This window comes from Saccopteryx leptura, chromosome 3, assembly GCF_036850995.1.
Source record: "Saccopteryx leptura isolate mSacLep1 chromosome 3, mSacLep1_pri_phased_curated, whole genome shotgun sequence".
NCBI classification, from domain to species: domain Eukaryota; kingdom Metazoa; phylum Chordata; class Mammalia; order Chiroptera; family Emballonuridae; genus Saccopteryx; species Saccopteryx leptura.
Window position 1 is genome coordinate 320445498 of NC_089505.1, and position 17025 is coordinate 320462522.

General features: G+C 38.7%; 1 protein-coding gene across 1 annotated transcript; it reads right to left on the reverse strand.

Moving 5' to 3' along the window:
• Window positions 1-2829: 2829 nt before the first annotated feature.
• Window positions 2830-9637, reverse strand: MRPL15 (mitochondrial ribosomal protein L15). Its single transcript, XM_066379054.1, has 5 exons — window positions 9478-9637; window positions 8472-8626; window positions 7756-7921; window positions 4560-4683; window positions 2830-4118 (listed from the first exon to the last, which is right to left on the reverse strand). The coding sequence occupies exons 1-5, from the start codon at window positions 9583-9585 to the stop codon at window positions 3781-3783; spliced, it is 891 nt and encodes a 296-aa protein (XP_066235151.1). The 5' UTR covers window positions 9586-9637; the 3' UTR covers window positions 2830-3780.
• Between the last annotated feature and the right edge of the window lie 7388 nt (window positions 9638-17025).

The window sequence follows — 17025 nt, forward strand, 5'->3', positions numbered from 1 at the left end:
GACCATCAGTACAACAGCACCTTAGGGTCCAGTGTAATTATATAATTAAAATAAACTTGAATCAGCCCTGGCCAGTTGGCTCAGTGGTAGAGCGTCGGCCTGGCGTGCGGAAGTCCTGGGTTCGATTCCCAGCCAGGGCACACAGGAGAGGCGCCCATCTGCTTCTTCACCCCTCCCCTTCTCCTTCTTCTCTGTCTCTCTCTTTCCTCCCGCAGCCGAGGCTCCACTGGAGCAAAAGATGGCCCGGGCGCTGGGGATGGCTCCTTGGCCTCTGCCCCAGGTGCTGGAGTGGCTCTGGTCACGACAGAGCGATGCCCAGGATGGGCAGAGCATCGCCCCCTGGTGGGCGTGCCGGGTGGATCCCGGTCGGGCACATGCGGGAGTCTGTCTGACTGCCTCCCGGTTTCCAGCTTCAGAAAAATACAAAAAAAAAAGAAAGAAAGAAAAAGAAAATAAATAAATAAACTTGAATCGCCCTGCTATATGGCAATTTAAGGATTGCCTTTACAAAACAGAATTGACGGATTCTGCAAAGCATGCCTGTTTTGGCTGAGAATTGTCTGCACTATTGTAATAGTAAGACCAGGATACCACTGTTTGTGACTAAGCCCACCCACACTCACTGAGTGCTCAGCATTCCATGTCACCAGACATCTGTTTCCTGTTTTCATTCTTCCCTTTATCATTCTATCCCGATTTCCTTACACCTGTCGGCCACCTAAGACAGCCACAATTAAGCAACTCTGGTGTTTGCCTGTCTCCCTTTCCATCTTTAACTGTTACTCTGGGTAGCTTAGTCATTCTGCTTGTTAGGGCAGGGGAAAGGGAACCTAAGGTCCCTCAAAAGTACATTCTGAGACTGGACGGCTAATGCCCTTGTAATTTACCTAGACATGACTAACTTCCTCCCTTATTTGCAATTAGAGTTTTCCTGTTGAAGCAGTACCAGCCCCTCCAAAAGAACACCTGTGAATTGAGTCACGAAAAACGTCCAGCAGCACAAATAAGGCAGTAACTTCCTTAGAGTGATGCCCCACTTCGTGCCCAAATACAGAACAAGATTTGTTTAAATTTAAGGAAGTTCATTTCTATGCAAACAGATAGATGTCAAAGTTTTCCTCAGTCCAAGGCAGCAACTTTGTCATCATGGTAGTATATTGCAGCTTAGGCTTTAGGTCACTTTACACAGCTCTTGTATCATACAAAGATTAGGTGTCACTGCATTTTAGTTAAGGGTAAGTGACTTGTCTAAAGGCTCCTATTTTAAATGGCTGAATAGGGTGCAAAGTTTAAATATCCTAATAGGAAATACTCAGAAAAGTGTCTTTGAAATAAACAGATGTAATAAATTCAGAATGTGCAAGTCTATCCTTTTTTGAGTGGGAATAAAAAGGCCCCCAAATTAAGTAGTTTAGTCACCTCTAGGAAGTGGTTTAGGCAACAATATAAGAACATGGACTTTTATTTTCTGCACTTCAATATTACATAATTTCAAAACAAACATGAACTACTTTTATAATGATGGAGTTTTTCCCAGTTTTTAAAAAAGATGTATTATACTCCTCTTAGTGATTCACTAGTCAAAAAAACATTTTCTTTGTACCTTAGCATCTTCCTTTGCAACCTATCACCTCTCTTCCTCCGTACACTACATTCTTCTCAGTTGGTTTCTGCTGCTGTCATCACTCTCCTTCAAAAACATTCTGCTTTCCAAGATTGATGAATTAGCCAACTTACCAACTTTTATAACTTTCTGAACTCAGCATTCTGGAATGGTGGATATACTATACATAAAACTAAAGAATTCTGCAATTTTTCTATGTTTGTCTTGTAAGTCAATTAACCTAAGAGTTGAAGTTTGGTCAATACCAAAATAGGTGCCAACTTCCTTGCTAGTTATCCAATATATCTCTCTTATTTACCCATCATTAATATTATTTTTAAGAATATAAGCTACCAAAGTAAAGACTGCAGAATCCTTTGTAGAAGAGGACTGTATCCAACTTCTGGCCAATAGGATTTCAGCTGAAGTTTTGTGTGTCAGCTTTTACAAATCTTCCTTAGGAAAAGTTGACTCCTTGTTGAATTCTATTTGGATCATGAAGATGCACCTCTCATGAAACAGCTCAACAGGGAGAAGCCATTAGCTCTGAGACCTTGTGGAGCAGAGCCAATAATCAGCCCTGAACTTATCTTGGCACTCTGTCTGTGAGAAACTATCTCATTCAAGTAACGGTAACTTGGAGTTCCTATCAATGGAGCCAAAACTAATCCTAACACTCCAACTCTGTTACTTGAGGTCTCCAAAAAATAAAAATGTTTTAAAATTTTTGCCTGTCCTCTGAAATTCCTAGGTGATATTGTAGAAAGTAGTCCTAATAGTTATTCTCCTAAATTCTGGTATTAAGGAATGGTTAAAAACAAGCAAAACTATATAATCCTGAATAAAAATTGAAATGCACTCTTGATCCATACATTTTAATTGCATCTCAGGTCAGCAGTATATGAGGTAAATAAGTTAAACAAACAAAATGTTGCACCATTTAGGTTTTTAAATTTTTTATTTTAAGGAAATACACAGCCAGAAATCCTTTTATTTCTACTGTGGTAGATCTAACATATCTTTGAAAATCAAATAAGCCTACTGACAGCTGAATTGTTTGCATTCATTATGTTTAATTTTCACATTAGTTTTTACAACTTACATACTCATTGAACAATTTTTCAACATCATTTAGAATGGCTGAACGACAAAGGTCTTCAGTATCTATGAAATAAGTAAATGTACATTAATAAGAATTAAAATAGAACACTTATTTTTAAAAAAAAACATCAGTGGCTTGTTCATGAATTGTCTATGCATCCGAGTTGAGAAATGTCACTCGGAACTTTTATTTCAATTTTACTAGCAAATTTCATACTACTTAGAAGCCATTCACCAGTCTTAAACCTTAAATTCACATTCCACACCTTAATCTATCTGAGTTGGAGGCCTAACACTGGGTAGCAGGGCTTCCTTGAGGCTCCTGATGACGAGGGGACACCGGTTCACTGGTAAATGTCTAGCCCTGATTGAGCACGCCCGCAAATTAATCCCCTCCCACTGGCACTTTCATTCTGACCTGCAACAGTGGTAAGACAAGACCTGGATGAAAAGATCATGAAAAAAAAAAAGCTTGAATTATTCTAAATGTTACAATCTTCCTTTGGCAGTCCACCAGGGAGTTTGTATCTTTAAGATAGAACCCACAGTTTCAGTTCCTCTATGCCAGGGGTCCCCAAACTATGGCCTGCGGGCCACCCGAGGCCACATATCTGGCCCACCGCACTTCCGGAAGGGGCACCTCTTTCATTGGTGGTCAGTGAGAGGAGCATAGTTCCCATTGAAATACTGGTCAATTTGTTGATTTAAATTTACTTGTTCTTTATTTTAAATATTGTATTTGTTCCCGTTTTGTTTTTTTACTTTAAAATAAGATATGTGCAGTGTGCATAGGAATTTGTTCATAGTTTTTTTTATAGTCCGGCCCTCCAATGGTCTGAGGGACAGTGAACTGGCCCCCTGTGTAAAAAGTTTGGGGACCCCTGCTCTATGCAGTCCTTGCTTACCACATTTTAATTTTAGATTAAAAAAAAAAGTTATGATTACACCAAAAAAAAAAAAAACCAAACAGAAAAGGCATCTGGAGAATTACAAATTAAGAAAATGCCGTGAGAAATACGTGTGTTTCATTCCCTTTTCCAGTACTCTCTTACAACTCTGCTTTCTTGGAAGAAAATTCATGAGCTATAATACTTGAGCAGATTCTCATCTGTAGGCTTTAGGATTTTCTTATCTGCCATATTCACCACCCATCCAGGAGCAAGACCAAAGAAAATCTGCCTCGGATCCTTTCGCATACTGAGCATTTTGAAGAGTTCATCTTTAGTGATATCAGGTAAAATATAACCATACTTCTTGGCAAGTTCAAGTCTTGCTTCAGGAAATCTGGCAGGATCTGCCAGGTACCCACGATTCTTTGCATCAGTGTAATATGGGACCAGGGCTTCGGGTGGAAGCATTCTTTTTGGAATGGGCTGTCCACGCAGAAAGAATGGAACAGGTTTGCATAAAATGTCTAAAAAAAATTTTTAAGAAAAAAAGATATAAATATTGGATATATAAATAATGGTCTTCATTAATAATGATTTTCTTTTAATTATTCATTTTTAAATATTTAAGATCAGAATTTCATTCTAGAAACTTATTTTTTTAATTGGCTGTCTTAAGTAACTAAATCCAAAATTTACATCTTAAAAGTTAAAGTCATTCCTGGGTTACCAACGAATAATAAATTTATCACACATAGATAACATATTTAAGCCTTATGTTTAAAAACAAAAAATAAACCTTTTTATGGCATACTGACTGAGGTATATTAAAAGAAGATAAGAGTCCCACAAGCCACAAGGTGCCGGAACTGCAGGCCAAAGAAGCATGAGGACTTTTAAAATCTTCATATGGCAGCCAACATGAGACAAAGAGGAAGAAAATAAAAAAGACTGCAAAACAAGCTTACCTAGACTTCTTGGATCATAGAAGGCTGTAGTAACAACGCCGCCATTTTTTTCAATTGCAGCAATGGCTAATTCTGACGCCAGCTGTACTTCAATATTAATTTTTGCCTTAAAGGTGTCAGCACCCTGTAATATGTCAAAACAAAGACCATTAGTGGATAGCTTGAATAAAAGTAAACTAATTATGGCAAGCTTCCTTTATACAGTGTTTTCTCTGCCCTCAAATTGAGTACCCTCAATTTAAGTCATTCCCATTTTACTTGTTCATTATAATTTTTAGTCATTCCTACTTGAAGTACCATTGCTTTGACGTCCTATCAAACATTAAATTCTTTTACATGTTTTAAGACCTTATTCTCTGTAAGCAGGGATGGCTCTACCTTCATCTGATGTATTTAGTAAACACCAATGTTATTATTTAACCATTCCTGTACTTCATTAATTGTAGACTGTGTAATTCTCATGACAACTCTATGACAGAATTAATGCTGAACCAACATCATAGATGGGGACATTGAAGCAGAGAGGTTAAGTAACTTGCCCAAGATCACAAAGCTCGGATTCTAATCAAGGGAGGTTAGTCACAAGCATCTGTGTTCCTAACCACACTATTCCGGATGATAGAGATAAAAATTTTCCTAATAAAAAATCCCTAAATAAGAAGCAAGAGGCCAGGAAATGGTTCAAGAGGGGGATGAGTGGGCTGGAACCAGCGAAACAGCCAAAGACCTGACAACCAAACCTGAGCTCTGGAGGGTCAGCCCCTCCAGGGAGAAGGGCAGAAGAGGACAACGGAAACTTACCTACTTTGCATTCCCTCTAAACTGACAAATAATAATAATAATAATAATGTTTATCTTTCCCGAGAATGGTCAATACTAAAAAATGTAGTATTGCACTTCAAAGTTCTGTTTTTGATCACTTCAGTTAGCATATGTTATATTTTCCTTTAATTTCAAAACATTGTGACAAAAACAGAAATATGGTGACATTATCTTTTTGCAGTGACCAAATATTTTGCCAATATGGTGTGGTTGAAATAAGCTGGCTCCCAATCAAGTTCCTTTTCTTAATCATAAACTTTAAATGTATTTAAAAATATTCCAACAGGCCCTGGCCGGTTGGCTCAGTGGTAGAGCGTCGGCCTGGCGTGCAGGAGTCCCAGGTTCAATTCCCGGCCAGGGCACACAGGAGAAGCGCCCATCTGCTTCTCTACCCCTCCCCCTCTCCTTTCTCTCTGTCTCTCTTCCTCTCCCGCAGCCAAGGCTCCATTGGAGCAAAGCTGGCCCGGGCGCTGAGGATGGCTCTGTGGCCTCTGCCTCAGGCGCTGGAGTGGCTCTGCTTGCAACAGAGCGATGCCCCAGATGGGCAGAGCATCGCCCCCTGGTGGGCGTGCTGGGTGGATCCCGGTCGGGTGCAGGCGGGTGTCTGTCTGACTGCCTCCCCGTTTCCAACTTCAGAAAAAAAAAATATTCCAACAATTCCAAGACACAGTTTCTCTCTCTTTTCCCTTCATTTCCAATTGAGAGGAGGGGAGACAGAGAGACAGACTCCACATGCACCCTGACCAGTATCCACCCAGCAATATCTGGGGCTGATGCTCTGCCTATCTGGGGCCATGCTCACAACAGAATCATTTTTAGCTCCCAAGCATAGGTTCCAAGGAGTCATCCTCAGTGCCCAGGGGGGATCCAGCTTGAATCAATCAAGCCATGGCTGTGGGAGGGGAAGAGAGAGAGAAAGAGAGAGAGAACAAGAGAGAAGAAGGAGGGGGGAGAGGGAGGGGTGCAGAAGCAGATGGTCACTTCTCCTGTGTGCCCTGACCAGGAATCAAACCTGCCTGGCAGAGACTCTGAGCTGACCGGCCAGGGCTTCTCTTTTTTCCATGTATGATTCCAGTCTGCATTTATATAATCAATGGCACCTTTGACTCAATAAAATAACATTTTATCATATTATTTGTGATTTTTAATTATTATGCCATAATTGCTTAAGCATTCTTAGGATTATCTTTTATATCAGTTGGGTTTCTTTTGCTTTTCCTTTAGAACATATATTCCCAAATTAGTATTTTTAAGCTGAAAGATAAAAACAGTCATAATAGCCACTATTTATTGCAAATCTGAATCCAGAAAGGCCAATCAATTCACAAAGCTTTAAATAATATATACTAATTATACTTACTCAACCACTGCCCTGGTATAGTTTCCAGGATTATTTCTGCTAGATTAATAGACACACACTTAAAAGCTGCTAGAATATGCAGTTTAACAGCTGATGATGTCATGGATTTTCCCACAAGTTAATTACACATGCGTTTCCTTATATACCCAGAATAGAATACTGAGGCTTAATCATGTATTTGGTAATCTCTTTTCAAATCACTTTATTTGGTATGCTTTTATCTACAAGGTTTACTTTTTCAAAGGAATCTTAAAAGGTTTTCCCATAAACATATGCCCCCTTCTAGTGGACAGAGCTATATTATCAACATACAAGAGAAGTAGTTGATTAACATGTACAAGTTTAATGCACATTAAAACTTTTGTTTACAATTTTTACATTGCACATTGCCTTGGAAACTTCTGGCTTATTACTATAAATAGAAAACTTCTTTACAGCAATTAAAATTGGGTTTCATTTATTCCTTTCCTCCATAAATATTAACTGAGTGATTATCATGAGCCAGTATTAAAAATATAGCAATGAATCAAAGTACCTGCTCTCAAAGAACTTACATAATAGTGAGAAAGACAATAAAAAATAGATACATTGCTTGGTAATAAATGTTAGGTGTTCATGTATTCAAAGAAAAATATGTTCGGCAAGGTAAGATAAAGTATGCCTGTGAGGGTGGGGGTGAGGTGGAAGGTGGAGTGCTCCCTCATAAAGGAATGTCAAAAAGATCTTCCTGGTATGCTGACATTGGAACAGAGAAACAAAGGAAGTGATGGAGCAAGCTGAACAGATACAGAGAAGAAGAGCATTCCATGACCAAGCCCCAGAGGCCCCTCAGTGAAACAATGCTGGCTTTCTAAAACCACAATTGAGTGTAACCTAATCACTACTACATAATGGTTGTGACAACTCAAAGGAATAAAAATAAAAATGTATTTTACCTTTTCACAAGTATTGATTATATAAAAATTGGAAATAGCCTTGATGTAACTCCAAAAAAAAAATCTAATCCAGACTTACCTCTTCTACCAACTGGACACCATAATCCCTTTTAAGTGGCTGAATGGTCACACCTCTTCCATTGACAAGCTGGGTTAAGTCAATAGGCTGAGCAGGATCAACTCGACCCAAATCAATAAGATACTGCAATCTGTTGAGACTCAAAGGCTGATACTGGCGTCTGAAGCTACAAAACAAGAAAGGAACAGTTCAAAAACTCAAATTTATCTTTCTGTTAGTTCTCCAAATCAACTTATAGCTTTGTCCTCCATCAATTTAGATAGTTTAACAACAAAAAAACCCCTCCTGAATCCAACAAACATGTAATATTGCTTGATTTTTGGTAATGAAACAAAACCAGTACATCCTTTGTTTCACTGAAATTATTTACCTCTCTAAGCATTTATATCACTCATTTACACAAATAAATAAATTTATGGAAAATTTAAGCCATCATCTGAATTAAGCATCAATTACTGGATGTCAGCAATGGGCCAGACATATATATTTTGCTAAGCCTCTGAACAACCACAAGAACAGACATTACTAACTCCATTTTGTAGGTCTGAGTGCAATGTCTGGGGATTTTTCCTACTAATCCAGGCTAAATTTCATTGCCAAAAATGGTTCAGAGAAAAAGTAGCAAAAGTGAATTTCAGTGTCTGCCACAGTATTTTCTTCAGTGCTTCTCAGTGAAAATTAGGGATTTTTACTTTAAAAAACAAAAGCAACCTTACCTATGTCCTTCATTAAACCCGTATTTAGGAATTCGGATGTAAAATGGGGTCTGGCCTCCCTCAAAGCCCAGTCGGGGCCGGGTTCCCCTCTGCCGTTCTCCTTTATGACCTCTGCCACATTTTCTACCTCTTCTCCGACCTCTTGGTCGTCTTTCCTACAAAGCAAGAAGAGTTTTATGATCTACAGGTTCACTTTTTAAAACTGTATTTTTACCTTTTCACTGTATATTTTTATGCCATTTATTCATCCAACCAGCCAGTACTAGCTAAACCTACTATGTGCCCAGCACAGCTGTAGTTAACTCCAATGTCTACACACTCCAAATCAGTATCTGCCTCTGAAGATCTAGCTGATTCCTGTAGTCAAAGTCCAAGTGTGTCTCAAAGGCAACAATCCCAGGAAGGGATGGGGGTAAGAATTCTGTGATAGGTTTGCATTGAAAAAATCCTAAATTAAACATCCACAACGAACAGTGATACAGGACATCGATAAGGTTACATTGAAATTAACGGTAAACATGAACTGTTAGATGTTATTTTGTCTAAAGATTAATTTATAAAGCAAATATTTTACTTCCTGTCACCGCACAAAAGCAACGTATTGTTTTTTTTAAAGGACAGTATGTCAATAGCTTTTCAGAGCTGTATTCAGTAATTTTCAAGAAATCTAACGTAACCAATCCAAATCTTTACCATGAAGACTAAGATATACTGTATAGGAAAAGCACTTCATTTTAAACCCAATGTAGAATGAGTCAATCATTTTGTAGTTTTTGCGGCTTCGCTCTTCCGCCCTAATGTAATTAATTTTAAAATATAAACCTTATTAAAAATCGGGACCACGTGGAAAGATTCTCCTCTTTGCAATTAAGAATAGGGGCTCGGCAACGCTCCGTTCATCCCAACACCCTTCAGGAGGAGTCCTGAGTCTAGACGAGCAACAGTGAAGGGCCGCTTGCATCGCCCTGTCACCCAGCGCTTCCCCGCACCTCCACCAGCCATTTACCGGTTTCCTGGAGCCCGGATTCGGCTTTAAGTTGGCCAGACTCACACGGGGGAGGGCCCGGAGTAAGTACAGAGCCCCAGGCCCACCGCCCCGCAGAGGACCCGCCATGACCGGCAGTACCGAGAACCCCCTCGGAGCCCACGTGGTCTCCGGACGCTGCTTTACGGCCGCGGACCCGCCCCTGTCGTACTGCCGCGTCCACCGCGCCCTCTGAGCTGTGGCGTGCGGTGACCCTGGCGTCTGGATTTTGTTTTGTTTTGTTTTGTTTTGTTTTAAGTTTTTTAGTCATTGAGTGTCTGAGCCTTGACGTCGGGCTCTTAATATACTGTGTTCTCCCGCCACGTTCTGAAAACTGTGCGTTAGAGAATCTTTGAGTCGGTGACTCGGCCTCAGTGCTTTGAAGGCAGGGTTCGACGTGGAGCCTGGAATAAAATAACCCGCTGAATTAGTAGCTCTGAGCTTAGGTAATCACATACGGTAAAATAAGAAAATAATACTAATAATACTCAATATGTGCAATAAGGTACGGACAACAATGGTATTTTTAATACGTATTTTTAACAAAAAACAACAGGAAATAATACTCAGGGTCCAGCTATTAAAATACCTGGCTAATCACAATTTGTGACTAAAATTCAAACTATACGTTCTCAGCCAAAGGCATCTATATTGCTTTGAGGCACTGGGATATTAATTTCACTTACTACTAATAATGATAGGAGCCATTCTTAGGCTTGGTAAGTGTCCTTCAGTGCTGTTGTCAGTCTTACTCGATTTAGCTCAACAACCATTGATAGACTTAATACTTTTTATAGACCAAGACAGTAAGGGTTGGTTACATCATCAGGTAGCTTGACCATGGTCTCAGAACCATTGGCAGAGCCAGCATTCAAACTTGCATTGCCTCCTATTATATAATTAGTATTTTTTTATAATTTAAAAATTGGATATATGCAGCACAAAATACCCAACATTTTTTCTCTAAAACTGTCAGCTTCTCAATTTTTGTCTTAGGTGAAGGTAATATAGAAAACCAACTCCCTTTTTTTTTCTTTTCGTTGTTCTTTTTATATTTCACCACCTTCCTAGGGAGTTTTTTCTGCTGATTCCTATTAACAATCACAAATAGTAATAAGTTTTTGGAAGGCAATATTGACAAAAGAAACATGCAGAATTGTTACGAGTTTGAGCCACACTGACAATTGCTCAGAAGCTAAATCTCAGTGGATTAAGAAAATTCCACAGCCTGACCAGTTGGTGGCACAGCGGATAGAGCATTGGACTGGGACATCGAGGACCCAGGTTCAAAACTCCAAGGTCTCTGGCTTCAGCGTGGGCTCATCTGGTTTGAGTAAGGCTCACCAGCTTGAACCCAAGGTGGCTGGCTTGAGCAAGGGGTCACTCGCTATGCTGTATCCACCTCCCCCCCCCCCCCCGCCCCATCAAGGCACATATGAGACAACAAGGGTACTGTAATGAAGAATTGAAGAATTGATGCTTCTCATCTCTCTCCCTTCCTATCTGTCCCTCTCTCTGTCTCTGTCACAAAATAAATAAATAAGCTATTATAAAAAAAAGAGAGAAAATACCCCAGAGAATGGCAGTTTTACAGCTTATTTTATACATTAGAATCAAAGGATGAGAAGTAAGGAAGGTTACATGAAATTCATTGGTGGTAGATTAGGGAGGCAGGAGAAAGCAAAGTGAGGGGATATCTCTGATATTGGATGAAAAGTGAACTGTAGAGTTACATACTTCTTTTATGTTGGTGGGTATAGGATAGTTAATTCACATTTACAGCACATAGAGAAGGTGTTTAGGAAACAACATAACAATTAGGGGTTCTCTGTTCTTGGGTCTGGTGCCTGGGTGTGCTGTGAGTGGTCTAGAAAAGGATTCTCTTGACATTCTAAGAATATGTTATCTTAGTTTAGATGCAGAAAGACAATAGGCTTATTTAAAGTAAAGGCTGACGTTTGTAAATGAAGCTGCAGACCCAGGACCAGACTACCAGCCATGACTTGCTTTACAATTTTTTATGTTCAGACCATCATCTGTTGTTACTTTCAGTCTCTGAGTTTGTAAGGCCCACCATGCAGGCCTACCCTGAACTTGTCACATTTATTGCATGACCCCTTTTCCACAGCAACTACTTCTATGTTTAACTAAAGCTTTTTGAAGTTATTTTAAGTCAAGTATAAAATAACTACAGTAAGAAAAGTTTGCATTTGTTCCTTTATTCAAGCAATATGTGTGAGCAAGACACTGAACTTGATACTGAAAAATACTGGAGTCAAACAGGTTATTTGAAATCTAGTAGGGAAGACTTTCCAAAATTGAATATTCTTTAAAAGTTTTTTTAAAATTATAGATTTGTAGACCTAACAGTACAAATACAAGGAAAATACAAATATGTGAGTTCAATAAAACAATACAAAGATTATGTCTAGATTCTACTTAGAAGTATAAAAAAAAGGGTAAAAAAATGGAAACTAGTTTCTGACTTTAAGAGTTTTCAATTCAATGTATTTCATCATCTTCTTATTAGAAATCTTATACTTCTGGGAGCAATATTGCAAAATGTGACCTACTGAAAGATATAAAATTTTCCTCTCTACCTAGAAAATTATTGTTTGCAATAAGTAGTTAACTTCTGGGTGAGTGTTAATACCAAAAAAAAATTTTATTGTGGAAAAAGTGTTATTGAATAAATGAAATACAAGAAATAGAAAACGATATGCTGCTTTTCTTGGAAGTGGATGCCCATTGTTATGTAATGTTATTGGTGGGCATCAGTTAATAATAGTGGAAGTAATAGTTGTTTGTAATTAAATTGTAGGTTCCATGTTTGTTTATCCCACATCCAACATGTTGATTAAGCACATAAAACTGTCAAACTAATTTGATAAATTTTATCTGTGTTGTAAGAATGTAAATTAAGGGTATGTGGTAAATAAGTTATTAATCCTTCCTTAAGTCTGTAGAAGGTTTATCATTATTATTGCATATTAATACTTATTAACCACCCACATGCTTGGGCTGTTGTGCTAAACCCTGTTTAAAGCAAGTTAAGGAGACTTTGTGATAAAAAAGACTTCTCATCTAGTTAAGGTCTAGTTAAGGCCCATTCTGCTTTCAGCTGTAGTTAATAGTGACAACTGAATGATTATATATAAAAAGAATGAAATGAAACCCTGTAAAGATGGTATAATTTAAAGTCCCTTGAGAAGAACTCTTTCTCCCCACATTCCCAAGTAATCTTTCCCCACCTGTCCCAGTGCCTGACAGTCTGTGGAACATACACTGCTCACAAAGATTAGGGGATATTTTATCACTTCATATTCATTTTGAATTATCTCCTAATTTTTGTGAGCAGTATATATTCCTTTGTGCTCATTATTGAAAAAAGGAAATTCTCAAGGTGGATAGAAAATGAAAGTGGTGGGGTGGGGGGTGAAAATCGGGGATAAATTCATCACAGAAGGTGCTTTGTAACACTGTCAAGACTGAACAACTTAACCCTCTGTTTCTGAGATTTATAAAACAGTAAGACAAAACAAAAACAGGCATGTAAAATTCGCCCAACTAATCTCCCCAAATGAGATCACGTATTTGGCAGCAAAGGAAACAGGTAGGGAAACAGAATTTCAATTATTAGATTATTACTGAATTTTTTACTGTGAATCAAGAATAAGACATATTAAGAATAGGACCAAGAACAGACTGATGTTGTGATGATCAAAATTGAGGAATGGAAAACAGCTGGAGAAGTGATTTTTCTTAGTGACAGTGGGAGGAAGCCAGGATCAGGAGAGCAGTGAATCCTTTGATCCTGGGAGAAGAAAAATAGAGCTCTATGAGGAGGGTGTGCAAATGGTCTAGAAATAAAAGTCACCTTAATAAAACCTACCTGGTTTTATCAAAGGTTGGTCCTGACTTAAAGGCCTTAATTCACAACTAGGTTTTTTTTTTAATTTTATTAAGGTATAGTAATGTGTACATTTATAATGGAAAAAAATCATACAGAAGGGCCTATAATGAGAAGCGATAGTTCTCCATAAGCAATCACTTTTAACTTTTCTGTTTTCATTTCTTCTGGTGATTGTCTTCATATTTCAAATCAGAATGTCTCTATCATTAATTGTTTTATCAATTTTTGACACTCACTTGTCATATGATAGATGAAGATTTAGATGATTTGAATAACTTCCTCCTAGTACTTTAAGTTCTCTCATGGTAAACAATGCAATTTAAATAATGTAATATTTGTACTTTAAATATCTATAGAATTTTTAAACTTTGTAATGTACATATTAGCTCCTTTGTGTAAGATGAAGATACTGACATGCCTAACTTCATACACTTCCTAGCCCTTTTTACTTTCCAACTTCTTCTAGCCATTTCTTTTCTTAAACGTTGCCATGCATTATATTATAGCTGTACACTTTAGTGTAAATAAAAAAATTACAATTACTGTATTTGCTCTCTCTAAACAGTTTTCAGTATTTGACTCTTTCCCAGCCACAAAGAACTGAGTATCACACTGACAGGCTTTCTTTAAATTCATAATTACAAACCTCAAATTAGTCATGCTATTCCAGTGTTCTAAAAAACTTACTTTTTTACTCTCCATCGTGCCTCTCTCAGCCAATGATTTTTCCCTTATACTTTTGAAAAAAAAATTCATGAGATATGGAACTTCTACATCCCACCACTAAATGAACTAAATGTTCAATCCTTCCAATAACTTGCATTCATCCTCTACATTCTATTAAAGTGATATAGTACACAGTTAGAAGACATGAGCAGAGGAGAAATGATAGGCTAGATACAGAAGGTCACTAGGGTAGAAAGTCCCAGGTGACTAGCAGTGGGCAAAACTGGGCCGGAACCTTACTTTCAGGGTGACCTTTCCTCCCCTAGTATATCCCTGGTTATGCAGTTTAGACATCCTGACTTTATATCACTGGTCATGTGGTTCATACAGTCCCCTGACCTTTCTTCCTTAGCTTATCACTAGTCATGTGGTAGAGCCCCTTAGAGGAGGAACAAGGGGGCAGGAGAATAGTCTCACATGATTCCCGTACAGGTCCTTGCACAACCACTCTCTTGGGCATTAAGCTCTAAAGACAATGATGTTCTGACCCACATCTAATAATCTTAGGAATAAAGCCTCACGTCTGTTAACCACAGAGAAAGAGTTTTGGTCAAACTAGAGATAATATCTAGGTCTCAGTTGTGTTTCAGGTCCAAGCCCAGAAAAGCAGAAACCAGATGAAAGGATGCCATGGCTAATGTCAGGACCAGCTGCAATGACTCATCAGTAAAGACCACAACCCTAAAAGGACACTGCTGGAAAAGCTGATGAATATTCTATTAAGATCTACCCTAAGACCTCTATCAAAATTCCCCACCTTTAGGAAACAGATAAAACCCCTTAAGGTGAAGGACCCAGTGCAAGTGCACACACTGGCTTCAGCATGCCCACAACTTTCCCCACCCCTTCTTTCCTCAGGCTGCTGTCTCTATCTCTGGTGCTCACCCCTGCCCCTTTCTTTCCTCAAGCCACATACCTTTGCTTTCTTCTAAGCTCCAAGGACCCTTCTTTTGCCTCTGTAACTTGATTTCTAAAGTCCACGCATCCTGGCTGGCTCACTTCTTCCATAGCTAAGTTCTTCTACTTCTATGACTTTATAAACTTTTGTTTGTATTTGAGCCTTGACTGAATTCTTTCCTAGCCAAACCCAAGGATGGAGGTTAACATCTGGTGCCATCTGCCATTAACAAAGGAAGTGCCTTTTTTTTATGTTAATGGTCATTCTTTCCACCTATGACAGGGGTCGGGAAACTTCTTGGCTGAGAGAGCCATGAACACCACATATTTTAAAACGTAATTCCGTGAGAGCCATACAACGACCCATGTACCTTACGCATTATCCAATAAAAATTTGTTGTCCCGGAGGACAGCTGTGATTGGCTCCAGCCACCCGCAACCATGAACATGAGTGGTAGGAAATGAATGGATTGTAATACATGAGAATATTTTATATTTTTAACACTATTTTTTTATTAAAGATTTGTCTGTGAGCCAGATGCAGCCATCAAAAGAGCCACATCTGGCTCGCAAGCCATAGATTCCCAACCTCTGATTATGATATAGACTTTCATCCCTCTTCTCTGCTTAAGGATTCTTTCAGTTATCCCCCCTCTCTTCTTGTATCATCAACCTCTCCCCTTGCTCGTTAGTCTGTCTCATCAGCATGTAAAAATGCTCTAATAGCACCATCTTAAAAAAGCAAATCACCACTTTTTTACCCCATCATATTTCCGTATCTGTCAGCTGTGCCCATTATCTTGTTTGTGTTTACAGAAAAACTCAAAAAGAGTTCTACATGACTATCTCTATTTCCTCTTCTTTAATTATATTTTTCCTATTAATAACCTCCATATTGCCAAATCTAATAAAAGCAAATCAAAAACACAATGAAATATCATCTTATTCACATTAGAATAACTTAAAAAAAAAAAAAAAACAGGCCCTGGCCAGTTGGCTCAGTGGTAGAGCATCAGCCTGGTGGGCAGGAGTCCCGGGTTCGATTCCCGGCCAGGGCACACAGGAGAAGCACTCATCTGCTTCTCCACCCCTCTTCCTCTCCTTCCTCTCTGTCTCTTCCCCTCCCGCAGCCAAGGCTCCATTGGAGCAAAGTTGGCCCAGGCGCTGAGGATGGCTCTATGGCCTCTGCCTCAGGCACTAGAATGGCTCTGGTTGCAACAGAGAGGCACCCCAGATGGGCGGAATATCGCCCCCTGGTGGGCATGCCGGGTAGATCCCGGTCAGGCGCATGCGGGAGTCTGTCTGTGCCTCCCCGTTTCCAACTCCAGAAAAATACAAAAAAAAAAAAAAAAGAATGACAAATATTGGTGAGGATGTATAGAAATTTGAACCCTTGTACATGTAAAATGGTAGAGCCACTATGGAAAAAATATGGAGGGTCCTCAAAAAAAATTTTAAATAACAACCATATGATCCAGCAATTCCACTCCTGGAGATATATCCAAAAGAATTGAAATTAGGATCTTGTAGCGATACCTGTACTCCCATGTTATTGCAGCATTACAATAGCCAAGATACGGAAACAACTCCAATGCCCATATACAGATAAATGGATAAAGAAAATGTAGGTTATACATACAATTAAATATTATTCAGACTTAAAGATTAAGGAAATCCTACACTTGTGACAACATGGATAGACCTGAAAGATGTTATGCTAAGTGAAATAAGTTGTAGAACAACAAGTTATAAATTCTCAGATTTATATCTGTATCCCAAATCTGAGATCAATTTCTATATATTCAGCTGCTTAATTGATAATCTTGACTGGGATACCTTGTTAACACAGTCAAAAGGGAATTCTAGATTTGCAACTCTGCCACAATCCTCCAAATCTACTCTTCCCTTATATTCCCCACCTTAATATATGACTCTTTTATAGGCAGGAAACAGAATCATTCTTTTTTTTTTTTTTTTATTTTTTTTTTTTTTTT